This window comes from Xenopus laevis, chromosome 1S (assembly GCF_017654675.1).
Source record: "Xenopus laevis strain J_2021 chromosome 1S, Xenopus_laevis_v10.1, whole genome shotgun sequence".
In the NCBI taxonomy this organism is placed as follows: Eukaryota; Metazoa; Chordata; class Amphibia; order Anura; family Pipidae; genus Xenopus; species Xenopus laevis.
In genome coordinates, this window is record NC_054372.1 from 192406381 (window position 1) to 192419959 (window position 13579).

The 13579-nt window shown below is 43.1% G+C and overlaps 1 protein-coding gene across 1 annotated transcript in view; it reads right to left on the reverse strand.

The window, feature by feature from the left end:
- The window catches only part of dcc.S (DCC netrin 1 receptor S homeolog), a 479548-nt gene extending 468495 nt beyond the window's left edge, over positions 1–11053 (reverse strand). Inside the window, exon 1 of the mRNA XM_018244588.2 lies at positions 10348–11053. Within this exon, the coding sequence (XP_018100077.1) occupies positions 10348–10438 (91 nt within the window). The 5' untranslated portion in view covers positions 10439–11053. The remainder of the gene's footprint in view (positions 1–10347) is intronic.
- Between the last annotated feature and the right edge of the window lie 2526 nt (positions 11054–13579).

Genomic DNA, 13579 nt, shown 5'->3' on the forward strand with positions numbered 1-13579 from the left:
TGTAGCAGCCGCCTTTGACTTCAGGTGGAGCCCTCAGCTTCTCTGATGCCATCAGGTCTTATTGCGGGAGAACAAGGGAGAGAGTTCTGGACGAGCAAGGGAACCGTACGTGTAAACAGGAATGGAGAGTAGGAGCGTGGTCAGGGACAGGCCGGGTCGATACCAATCAGGAAATTACAGCACAAAATTGGAAGGCAAGAGCGTAGTCCAGGTCACAGGCAGGGTTGGTTCACAGTAAGCGGTAATAGTCAGGATCCGATAGAGTATTCAAGATACAGGCAAAAGATCAGGACGGGCAGCAGACGATGCTTGGTCAGAGTCAGGCAGGGTCAGAAATTAGGGAGAATACAACGTAAACACACCCAGGAACTATGAGAATAGACCTACGTTGGTCAATAAGCACTAGTGTGTGAGCCCTTTAAATATTTCACGCCAGCGCACGATGACGTAATGTGCTGCAATGTTAAACCCGGAAGCAGCGGTGGATGCACGTCATTCACGCGGCATGCGTAACAGAAGAACGCAGCGGGCATCCCACCCATGGGCAATCCTGTTGAACCAACCACTGCTCCGGAAGTTTCTATACACACTACGCATTGCAGTATTTGCACCAATAGGATCACTACAGTATATCAAATTAGCCAAGGACTATTACATGCTTATGTTATGTCAAACCCTTTTATAACCTTGAAAAAAATTGGATTTGAAATCTCTATTCCTTTTCTAGAAGGACCTATAATGGACTTACGGTTGGATGTCATCTTTCATCGCCTACTGGACCTAGACGAAGATTAATAACTATAATGTTGGAGCTGAGAAGAACAAAGTTGAAAAAAACTCAATTTCAACTTTATTTCATTTCAGAAATGTGGAATAAGGCACAGTCAATCTTAACTTTTTATAATGTTTAGGGCACTAGGGCGGAAGCTGAAGACCAGTAGTACACATGGTGAATTCATGTCTAACCCTTGCGTCATATCTGGGCCAAAACAATGGGATCACTAATCAAAACTGCAAATGATTGGCTATTATTGGTCCAATCTCAATTCATTAATCAATGAGGTTTGATATTTATGTCTAGAATGTAATTTTACTGACACCATTACTGATATCCCTCAGCCCCTGCCTGTGAGATTGGGTGTTGGGCCCTTGATATTACAGTGTTTTTTATGTCTCTAGTGCAATATCTTCTTTGTCTAAGAGGTCTACACTAGACTTGGAATTGTAGCTAGAGCCAGCTACAGAATCATTGGATTTTTGTGATCTGAATATATTCTGAAGGCTTAGAACACATTACGGCGCCAATGTGTAGAAGCCTGAGATAAGGATGAAGAAAATATAATCAAGCTAATTTAGTTGCGGTCGCAGAACTTGAAAGCCTCTATTCGTGGCTGCATTTCACATCTGTATATCATACAGCACACAGCTCAGGAAAATTGCTTTAACTCACTATTCATTTATGTTACCAATTATCCTATCTGGGGAATTCTATGGGCTACTTCCAAATCTATAAAGAACACAATGAATTATGTATTAACAGCACATTTCCGCTTTCTTTCTAGGTGGCGGAATTTCAGCTTCTTAGAGATGGGACAGCGAGCTCGGCACATGAGAGCGACTTAAACATCTTTCTTCTACCTATCCTTCATCTCCGTTTTCTTGCCCAGGGAAAGGTTAGAAATATGTTTCCAATTCTTCAAGGCTTCTACTATTTGGGTAAGAATGACTTTAATTTGCTATTTCTGACATGAGTTAAAAAAAAACGGATATTCTGTTGATAACAGAGGAGGAAACCGAAATGTAGTTGATGAAAAAAGTATGTCTGTCCTCATGCTCAAATCAGTTTTGGGTAGGGATGCACCAAATCTACTTTTTTGGATTCGGCCGAACCCCTGAATCCTTCACGAAAGATTCGGCTGAATACCCCCTTCTCACCCCTAATTTGCATATGCAAATTAGGGGTGAGAAGGGGAAAACATTTTTTACTTCCTTGTTTTCTGACAAAAAGTCACGCAATTTCCCTCCCACCCCTAATTTGCATATGCAAATTAGGATTCGGTTTAGATTCGGCCAAATCCAAATCATGCTGAAAAAGGCCGAATCCTGGCCGAATACCGAACCGACTCCTGGATTCGGTGGATCCCTAGTTTTGAGACCCTATGAACACCAAAAGCATATATGTGAAATATATACTGTATATGTATATATATATATATATATATATATATACAGTATATATATATATATATATACACACACACACACACAATCAGTTTTGTCATTGCTAGTTATGGAGATTGTAGTAAACTTTTGCAAATGGGTTAAAGTTCACTACTACAGGTAGGGAGTTATTTATCAAAGGTGGAACTTATTTATGTGAATTTTTTTAACTCTAATTAATTCAAACGTACTCACCACTCGAAAGGGGAGATTATTTAAGAAAAAGCTTGAACATCTGACATTCGGTCGAATAGGGACGACCTGGAAATCCAAATCAAATTTGAATCGAGAATCGAGGTTCAACGGACCTTGTACATAAACTCGGCAGGTTTTAGGTGGTCGGAGTGTCAAATTAGAACTGTTTCCAGGGTCGAGGTATGATAAATCTCACATTCAAGTTGATTTTAAATTCGAGTTTCCTGTGTCCAGTCGAGTGTCCAAAAAAATTTGAAAATTAGAATTTACAATTCAAACCTTAGTTAATCTGCCCGTAGTGTTGAAAAGGGGATTCAGTTGCAGCAGCTCCCACCAGTGGCATAAGTAGCTATACAGCAGACCCCATGGTAGCAGGGAGTCAGGACCATGGGGTCTTCTGCTTTGTAGTCCCCTCTCCAACCTTTGTGTCATGAGCAGGGAGAGAGGGGAGCTAAAGGAGGTGGAGCTAATCATGCCCGGTCCCCTCAGAAGACTTTTTGCAAGGGGGCCCAGAGCAACCAAGTTCTTCTGACTCGCACCCATAAGTATAAATACAAATAAACAGAGAAGGAATGTTCTGGGCACATGATAAGCTATACTCTTATACTGTACTGTCTAAGGGAAACAATATGGCAGCTCCTACCCATAAGTAAAAATATACATGAGATTAATTAGCTATATCCTCACTGCATAATAAGCTACATCCAACTTTACTATTTCGGGCAGGTCCTGCCCACGTGTATGAATACAAACACAGAAAGGAATGTTCTGGGCACAGAATAAGCTATACCCTCTTACTGTACTATCTTGGGGCAGCAAATAGCAGCACCCTGGTTACCCTGTCCTGCCTTAACTTTGTGGTGTCCCAGGCTTTAGAAACAAAATAGGCAGTTAGATTACGGGACAACTCTACCAGCTATTTTTTTCCAATTTCTATGAATTATTCTATCTTTGGATGGTGACCACATGACCTTTTAATCCACACGGAACTTTGGCCATTTTTTAATTTTTCCCTTTTTTAATTAGTTAAATCAATTACCAAGGTTCTTTTTTCACAATATTTATTGCCCTGCACTTGGTTGTACATATTGAATGAATTGAAAATCAATTTTTAATCACCGATTAATCATCCTAGCCTGGTTATATAATTAACTAATGAATTTAAGCCTGTATTGAGTTAATTTCTGGATGAATTGGTGGAGTTATATTTAGTTGGATTAATTGTATTTATTAGTAGAAGCTTTTGCGGCTGCTTTATCTCTAAGCACATATTTGCACTAGCACTTTTTTCAATAAATGCACAGCACTTTATCTTTTTATTAATAATTCCAGTCATGAATTATTTGGCTTTTAATGAATTGTGTAACAATTCAATTAACTTGGTATTGACATAGGAATAGCTATTTGGAGGGGTTTCTTTTTCTAAATCAATTTTCTTAAGGCCCCCATTTTTGGCATCAAAGGAAAACTCAGAGGTATTGGGGGGGGGTTGCAGCTGGCCAACCAGAATGAAGCAGGTGTGGGAAGCCCAGAAATAGCTGACCTTGTGGGCCCCGTACCCCCAGTCTGACAACAAAGCCAGCTCCCTTGGAATAGCAGGGGCGACAACATTGCATATAATGGGGTTCTGTTACTGGTAAGGGATCTCCACATATGAGACCCATTGCATTATGACAGTTGGGGGCACATTTACTTAAAGTCGAATATCGAGGGTTAATTAACCCTCGATATTCGACTGTCGAAGTTAAATCCTTTGACTTCGAATATCGAAGTTGAAGGATTTAGCGCAATTCGTTCGATTAAATCCTTCGAACCGAACGATTCAAAGGATTTTAATCCATCGATCGAACGATTTTCCTTCGATCAGAAATTTGCTAGAAAGCCTATGGAGACCTTCCCCATAGGCTAACATTGATGTTCGGTAGGTTTTAGTTGGCGAAGTAGGGAGTCGAAGTTTTTTTTAAAGAGACAGTACTTCGACTATCGAATGGTCGAATAGACGAACGTTTTTTAGTTCGAATCGTTCGATTCGAAGTCGAAGTCGTAATCGAAGGTCGAAGTAGCCCATTCGATGGTCAAAGTAGCCAAAAAAAACATTCGAAATTCAAAGTATTTTTTCTTCTATTCATTCACTCAAGCTAAGTAAATGTGCCCCTTAATGTCTCAATCACCTTCCTTCCAGTTGTCAGGCTCTGTCTTATGTCAATTGCATAATTCTGTAAACAGTATCCATACATTTTCCCCCTGCTCATCCCTTTTAATGACCTTTTAATGAATACACATTACCCTGCTGGCAGTGATTTAACCCAAAATGCCCTTTATTAAACATGTCCGTTGCTCAGGTTCACTTGCAAATGAACTATATGCACCTATATCCTGTCTACCACAGCATTTCACATTCCCTTTAGAGAGCTCTTATACAAATCTGGAGCTCCACCACGACACATAAGCCTCACTAATATGCCTGTTGTGTTTGGAAAACACTGTTTGTTAGCTAGCACCCACTACAATGGTTTGTTAACCGTGTAGAATTGGTCCATTTGTGCCTTTTCTTCTCTGAACAACACACAAACGCCTGCAGGGCAATTTAATAGATTTGCATGTTTCATTCTGATTTATTTTTGGAAGCTCTTCTGTAGAGAGAGCCGGTTTGGGAGCCAACTCAAGATAGAGAAGCTTCCAACAACTCCCTTGTTTTCATTCTATATCCCACTAAAGTCATTCTAGACTGTAACAGGCAGTGCCAGTGCTTATGAACACATTGGCTGGAGAATGCATCCATAAATTTCGGTGCTACAAGAAATACGAACTTGTAAAACAAGGAGGCCTTGATATTACACACACAGTACTTTATGGAAATTGTGAGGCTTCTTTTTATTCTTAACTGGGCTCACAAAATTCCTATCCAGTGTCGGATGCAGCAGTTAGAAATATCTATAAAACTATCTAGCATTACAAATGGCATTGAAAGCACAAGTCTAAGGAAAGTAAGTGGAACATCTCCCATTAAAGACTGCATCTGAATTTTAAGCAGAAAAAGAAGGTGGCTGGGGGTTTTTGGATATGGGAAATGCAGGAGCAAGTGGTTTTTATTGATTACATAAAACATTCACCCCTTTGGAAGAAAACAAGGAGAGTGTATATACAAGTGATTAGAGGTGTCTTTTAAAAAGTAACTCTGTGGCAGAAGTGGGGACGAATAACAAAAGGCATTGTCCTGGTAGCAACGCATAATGAAAAAGAATAGACCTGCCCACTCTTGGCCTAAGTCTGGTGTCCTCAACCTGTCACCCTTGAGCCACATTCATATGTAAAATAAGTTGGAGAGCAACTCAAGCATGGAAAAAGGTGCCAAAACAAAAGCTTTATTTGGGGTTATTGTGTAGCCCCTATTTGGACTGGTAGCCAATAGGAGGTGTTGTTTGGCATTACATATGGTTTTTAAGTAACTAAAACTTGCCTTCAAGCCAAGAAGCATCTACTTTGAGGCCACTGGGAGAATCGACCACTGGTTGGGGATCACTGGATGAATTCATTAGCATACTGGACAGTAGGCATCACAGTCAATCAATTCATAAAGAAAGAAGCCAGGGAAAGTCAGTACCAGAATAATGATTCCTGAAAGTCTTTGGGCCTCATAAATCTTTTGGGTCTGGGGTCTAAGAACACGGTGCTCAGGGCCGGGCCAGGACGGCTGGGCGCTCTAGGTAAACCGGCCGGCCAACCCCCCCCCAAGTGTGCATGAGTGCTGACCGCGATGAAGGGGAGGGAGGGAGGAGAGTGCGTCGGAGGGGAAAGCACATCGGAGGGAAGAGCAACTGAGGGTAGAGGAGAGAGGGAGGGGAAAGCGATGGAGGAGAGGGAGGGGTGAGCAAAGGAGGGGAGGGGTGAGCAATGGATGGGAGAGGAAGGAGGGGAGAGCGGGGAGCTACAGAGGGAAGAGGAGGGAGGGGAGAGGAAAGGAGGGGACGGAGGGGAGAGCGATGGAGGGGAGGGTGACAGAGAAGGAAGGGGAGTAAGACTGAGGGGTGAGAACACAGACTAGTGGTAGGAAGAAGACAGTTTTAGAGATAGCTGACCAGCGCCCCTTATCAGTGCACCCTAGGCAGCTGCCTCTTCCGCCTACCCCTAGTTCCGGCCCTGACGGTGCTTCTTGAACCAAATTTTGAATCCAATGCATAAAGCCTCTGGGATTATTGACTGGGCCCTCTTGCCTTAGGCCCATGTCAAAAACTGCCAAGATTTTCTGGTAGAAGGTGCCAGTGACTTCTAAGTTCAGGAGGATTCCATTCAGATAAATGTCAAACTGCGCCCTACATTCGAGTGCTGGCCATGGGCCTTTCAATTAACAGAATCACCAGATCAGTCTTCCTGGCCATACATTTTCTAAACTCTAGAGCACAGATGCCCAATCTTCTCTCTTCCAGCTTCCATTAGAGCAAAACTAATTTTTCAGCAACCTTAACCAAAAGATGGAAGACCACCAGTTTGACTTTCCCCTTCAAGAGAACTATATTAGAAAACACACAGGTAGTTTTATTCAAATGTACTTTAGTTATAAAATGCCATTCATCTAGCAAATTTCTGTGAAATTGCAATGCAATAGCTAGTCATTAGGCAAAGCATTCTGGGTAGAAAATGTTAGCTCTAGAATTGTTGCAGTAGTATACAATGCAGGATCTTTTAAGAAGTCTTACAACAAGAAGTTGAGTTATTTTTATAAAGACCCACTATGTATATAATATAGATCTTTTTTAGGGATGGATTTAGGCATGCATTAATACATGTTTATACACGTAATACACGCTTTGATTGGTACTTGCCAGGGGGTACATATTTACAGTAGTGTGTAAGCAGGGTAGGTAAAAGTATGAAGGGTATGTTAGATCAAAGACCCAATCCAGTAGTATCACCAGATACATCCAACCTGCAGGGAGACTTTATACCTGTTCAACCTTAAGTTGGTTGTCTTGGAACCCTGGCAGCTGTAGTTTACCATCTGCCAGTTGGACAACCCTATTTTGTGTATTTTTTTTCTCTCTCAGATGGGGATACCAGGCTTGCTTTACCATAGAATTTAAAAGTATGGGTGAATGACTTGTGCACAAATAAAGATCTCGTATCAGAAGCTGTAAACACTGGTGGGTGGGGAGTCAAAAATAGGATTCATTTGGTAGCTAAAGAAACAGTAAAATGAACCGTATTGCCTAAATTTTCATGCAAAATCTCATAGAACAAATGACTAAGGAACCTTTCTATCTCAATATAATTGGCTCAACCAATGATGGGTTGGTCATTTTTTCCCTTTAATCAAGTAGAAAATTAATCCTATTGATAATGTTAGAAATGACACCGATCTGGGCAGCGCTACCCAGGCAGTAAGGGAGAAAGCACTCAAATGCTGCTTTCCATGTTTGAAGGCATGGGTGTCAATCACTGGCATGTGTGTGACGGCTGCACTGCATTATGGGGCTCCCAACTTCATGGTGACTGACAGATCTGCTCCTCAAGGGAGCCAGCCGTCAGCCTAAGCTTCCCACCGGCAGCCAGTGGCCTTCCCTAATGGCTAAATCATTCAAATTAAACCAGCCTTGGGGCCATTGCCCCCCTTTCCATCAAGGCCAACCTCCCCCTCTATAACGCCACTAACATGGTCATAAAATCAATTCACTATACCACGTTGCATTTTTTTGGCTTTGTGTTTAGCAGGGGATAATAAATACATGGAAATGCTACAGCAAGCATACTGCTATTGATTCCAGTGCAAATGAATGAAGCGGAACCCAAGTACCAAGCCAACCTGTATTTCTAGGGTCACATGTGAAACATTGGACTAAATTTGAATTATTTGATTAATGAGCAGTATCCCTATAATTAAGGCAAATACATCCAACGTTGGGCTTATTTGCAACTGCCAATATCAGCAATACACCATCTTATATATATATTGTGTAAATGCGAAACCTTTTACTGGGGAGGTCCAGCCTCCAGTCCTACAGCTCTCATCACCCTCCCTCAGTCATTTATAGTTCAACAATAGAGGGAAATTTCCTTTTGCTCATATCTGGCTTCAACTCCCTATACTAATTGAGCCACAATTCACGTGGGGTAGAAAGTCATAGAGATTTTATAGAGATTCATTTGGCTTGTAATTGCAGTTCAAATATATGTTAATAATACTCAACTCTCACAACTTTGCCCCACGTCTGATGCCCATGTGTGTTCCCCACTATATCCAAGGTATAATTAATATAAAAAACACATTTAAAAAAGAATAATCATTTTCAATTAAATGGTTGTGCTCATACATGTTAACCCAGAGGACTTTGTGTCTGTGTGGTCATGTTAAGAATGTCCTGCCATTTAAATTATCGTTAATAATAATAATAATAATAATAATAATAAACAGTCTCATCTCAATTTCCTTTTTTTTATAACTAGACACTATTTTGACCATTTATATGGAACAAATCAGACAAAAGGCTGAATTGACTTGCAAATCAGTGCCCATCGCTGTGCCTCCTCAATGCTAGGAAGTTTGAGTGAAAGAGCTGCAATTGTACCAAAGGTCCCCTTTAGTGGGTACCTCCTACTAGTGCCTTCCTTTCATTACTATCACTTCTCCCTCCCCCTGCTCTCGCAGTGCTGGGAGAAAAGAAAATAGCTTACTAGAAGGAGGGCTGGGAGTGTAAAGATTAATGAGCAGAGGCCAAACAGAAGCTCTGCTACCTTTAAGGCTTGATTAAACATTACCCAAGCCTGGATGCCAATGATTGCTTCCAGTTCCCTTAACTTTTACATTTGATTACCCACCAGCAGATGTTTTTTTTTAATAATAAAACCATGTGTGCGTGCTGCTGCTGCATTACACTATCACATGCACTGCACTGAGCAGTAGAATTCTACTACAGCTGTTCCAAGCTGGTCGCTGTCCACTTCAGCACCATGCGGATAGACTTGTCAATTGCCTTTGCTTCTACAGCTACACAAGCCATGCAGTTTTTTTGCGCTATAAGCACAAAATGCAAACCGGTATATATTGTCACCATTAACCCCTCCCCAACCCTCAGTGACACAGAACTATAAACACTGTACGCTGCACCTAGAAGAAATGACTTGCAGGTGCATCCAAGCTCTCTGTCTTATTCGCTGCTTGACTTGACATTCAAGTCCCTGAGAAACCTTCCTATTAAATACACTAATGAACATTCCAGATGAATTCAAGCCATGAATAAATGAGGGACGGGGCAGTGATAAAGCATTAGCATTGCAGAGCATGTTTGGGCAATAAAGAGATCCCTTATATTACACGGCATGATGAGATACACACATCCCATTGTAACATGTGAAACCTTGAGCAAGCCCCATTCTGCCACTGCCCCATGAGTTTAATAGTGTGAATTGGCATGCACAACTTTATATACTTTCGCCAGATCCCTCTGTGCCCTATTATAAACCACGCTCTACTGTACGTAAATAGTAATATTTGGCTGAAAGCCACTATTCTCTTCCAAAATCTTGCAGGATAAAGAGAGGCTGTGAAACATACATCACTTGGCTGGTGGAATGGTTTACAAAACCAAATCTTTAAATTATTTACTTCTGTCTTTAAAATATCACTTCTTCTCTTCCATCTCTAGGGATGGGGGTCTTAATAATTCATTATAAGATCCTGCAGGTGCCTGAGCTGCATTTTTTCCCCTCTACGGCTTGTTAATATGTATGTGTGTGTTTTTCCCCTTTATATACCGCAGCATTGATTTGCTTCAGAAAAATGAGATCCATGTGAAGCTAAAGGAGAAATCAAATCTGCCATTCCTTCTCCAAACCAGCAAAGTGCAGAAAATGCTATGAAATCTCTCCTCTGAGAGCCACACTAAGGTCCCGTTGCCTAGGCTGGGGATGGAACGGAATGCTGGAGCTTGTACTTACCAGATACCGGGAGATTTAGGCTGAGCAGAGTCAATCCATACAGAAGAAGCACCAGCTTTGGTAGTGAATAAAATCCAAGACAATTCTCCATATTTCAGCAAACACCTCCCGATTTCTGTCCCAATTCCCAAGCACACTCATGCACGCACACTCAACCCTGATTGCCTTAAATATTCCTGGTTCCTTGGTGGCTTCAAGCAAACAAAGTTAATTTTAGTCCCGTTCAGCATCAGCCCTGAGTAACCCCCCCTCAAAAACAAGTCGGGGAAAGCTTGTAGGGTGCAGGGCTGAAGGTCCCAGTGAAAATCATCCAAAGATAAATCCTCCAGAATTAGATCCAGGTGCACAAAATAAATCTGTAGCAGAGTCCCATGTCCCCAGTGCAGGATAAAAATAAAAAACAATGTGGGTAAAAAGGTTTTTTTTGTTTTTTTAAAAAATTAATAAATAAAAGACAAGGCAGAGATTAATGATTTCTCTTTTCTTGGGAGAGGAGAAAAAGACAGGGGCTTTAAAGAGCTCACTTGTTACTAGAGCAATCCAGCAGCAGTGTATGTGAGCTAAGAATCAAATGTGTTCACCCATTGATCCACAGAAAGTGAAAAGGCTGGAATGCAAAACGTGGAGATGGGAAGAGCAGGAATGGGATGTAATGGGGATTGCAGAGGGGACAGCACCAGCGCTGCTTGCTCTATACAGCTTCTTTGTTCACTTGCCTGTGAGTCTGAAAGGATGAGCAGGGGGGCCCTCTGTGGGTGACAGTTGGGAAGTGCCGGAGAGATGATGTCTCACTGCTTGTCATGCTGATTCTTTACTCACAATGAATATATGTTTCACGACATTTAGATTATGGAGAGAAAGAAAGACCAATCTGATTCTGATTCTGCTCCCACCGACAGCAATGGGGTATACAATAGACTAAGGCAAGAAACTGTAACATCATTGATATAAAAATGCAGCATTAGACTTACACCGAATTCCATGTTTCTTCGGGTGCACTGATGCAAAAAAAACAGACGTGGCCTCGCTTACTACCCACAACCAAAGTTGCAGTTGCACAGTTGCACAAACTGACGCTACTTGAACCCAAAGCCATTACCTGTCCCACCTTTTGTATAAAGTGCTTCTATTGAAGCAAGTAAACTTCAGTGAATGGCGGCAAAGAAAAATTTCCAATGCAACTGTGTCCGTTTCATGTGAAAGTGCAAGTGCAGCTGTTTTTATGCCAGAATCAGTGGTGTAACTATAGTGGAAACAGAACCCACAATCACTGGGGGGGGGCACGGACTGCGGGGTCTGTAATCCCCTAAAGTTAAACCAGTGATCGACCCCCGCTCTGCTGTTACTTGCGCAGGTGCAGCAGGGGCAGGGGCACTCCACTAATGAGGCAAGTTGAGCCGCTCCTGGTAACTTAGAGCTGACTTTCCATTTTTTCAAGCCGGAAATTTCGGTTCTTCTAGTGCAGAAAAGGCAATTGACGTGGACGCCCACGAACCCCTCCGAAAGTATGAAAATATGAGCGCCGTGGGTAGGGGGCGCGGCAGAATGAAGGCCACCTTGGGCGGCAAAATGACGAGGATCGCCCCTGAGCAGGGGGTGGAGCTGGGTGGCAAGTGGAGGGAGGGCTATGTGCACGCTGGGCTCCTCCAAATTTTTTTTGCAGGGGTTCCAGTGCACCGTTGTTACACTACTGGCTGGAATTATGGGAGTGAATGCTCCATTGTGGGTTAAAAAAAACATGGCAACTGAAATGAAACTTTCCCCTTTTGCCCCATGGGGAACCCTGGAACTACCGCCGCATTAAGGATACGACGAAATTCACTGGCACACAAGATGTGCTTTAGCAGGGCAAACCTTTGCAGAATTATACATGTTAATTACTATGCTAATTTGCATTAAGTGAACACCCTTTATAATGTTGTCTGCACTTCACCCACACTTTGCTTGACAAAGGGCAGTGTCCCTGAAACGTTGCACATTGCACATTGCATTAGTAAAACTGCAAGGGCCTGCCCTGCTAAATCACGTCTTGTGTGCCAGTGAATTTCTTCGTATCCTGAAAGTGAGGTGGCCGACTCCTCTATCACTGGCCACCAAGAGATGGTGTGTAGTTTTCTCCAACCTTGTTTGCTACCGTCACCTTGTCAATAGAAACAGCCAGGGCAGACTGTGACAGCGGGACAGTGGGTAAAGATCTTGTGGGTCCACAAACCAACATCTTGCCTTCTCCTGGCCCTGGGGTTGCCACCTTTTCTGGAAAAAAATACCGGCCTTTCTATATTCTTGCTGTTTTTTCCTATTAACAACATTGGCATAAAACATAATTTTTACCGGCCAGGCCGGATAAAATACCAGCTACGTGGCAACCCTACCTGGCTCTGATTGCAACCACAAGGTGAAAAGCTACACAATAGCGCACAAGGAGGTGGGGTGCCAGAGGGGGGTTGCGGCTGGGGCGCGAGACCTTGAGGGGTGGTTGTGTGGCCTCTGATGCAGAAGTCCAGTAGGCCCCGTCCCTAGGGTTACCACCTGTCCAGTTTTTACCTGTACAGCCCCTTTTTTTTCTGAAGGGCTGCCTGGGTCAAAACTGATTTTCCTAATTTGTAAAACAGTGCAGGATTCCCTATGATTGACGCAGCGATCGCCCAATAACCAAGTTATAGCCCCGCCTCTGATATAACGACTCACCCTCTCTGCAGTGTCACAACCCTGCCCCCATTGTGTCACGGTTCTGCCCCCTGCCCGGATTCCACCGGGCCAAAAGATGTCAACCCTACCTGTCCCCCAGTTTGGACACTGAAAAAAATCACATAAGAAGGTGCACACCCTTAAGGGAGAAGGAAACCCCCTGGGCGCAAAACCCCTCCCCCCTCCCCTGTGTTGCCCCCCCTCCCTCCTCCTCCCTGGCTTACCTGTCCCCCTATGCGTCTTCTGGCGCATGCGCAGTAGGAACAGTTACCGGTACGGATCTACTGCGCATGCGACGAATGTCACAAAGTGAAATCGGAAAACTTTGTGACATTCGGCGCATGTGCAGTAGATCCGTACCGGTAACTGTTCCTACTGCGCATGCGACAGAAGACGCCGGTCATAGCAGGAAGAAGACGTGCGTGGGAGAAGATGGCGACTGTGAACTCCGTGGACAGGACCTGCGCAGAGGGGTGAGTAACAAGTTAGGGGCATTTGCCCAGGGGGACAGGTAGGCCAGGGGGGAGGAGGGAGGGGGGGCAAC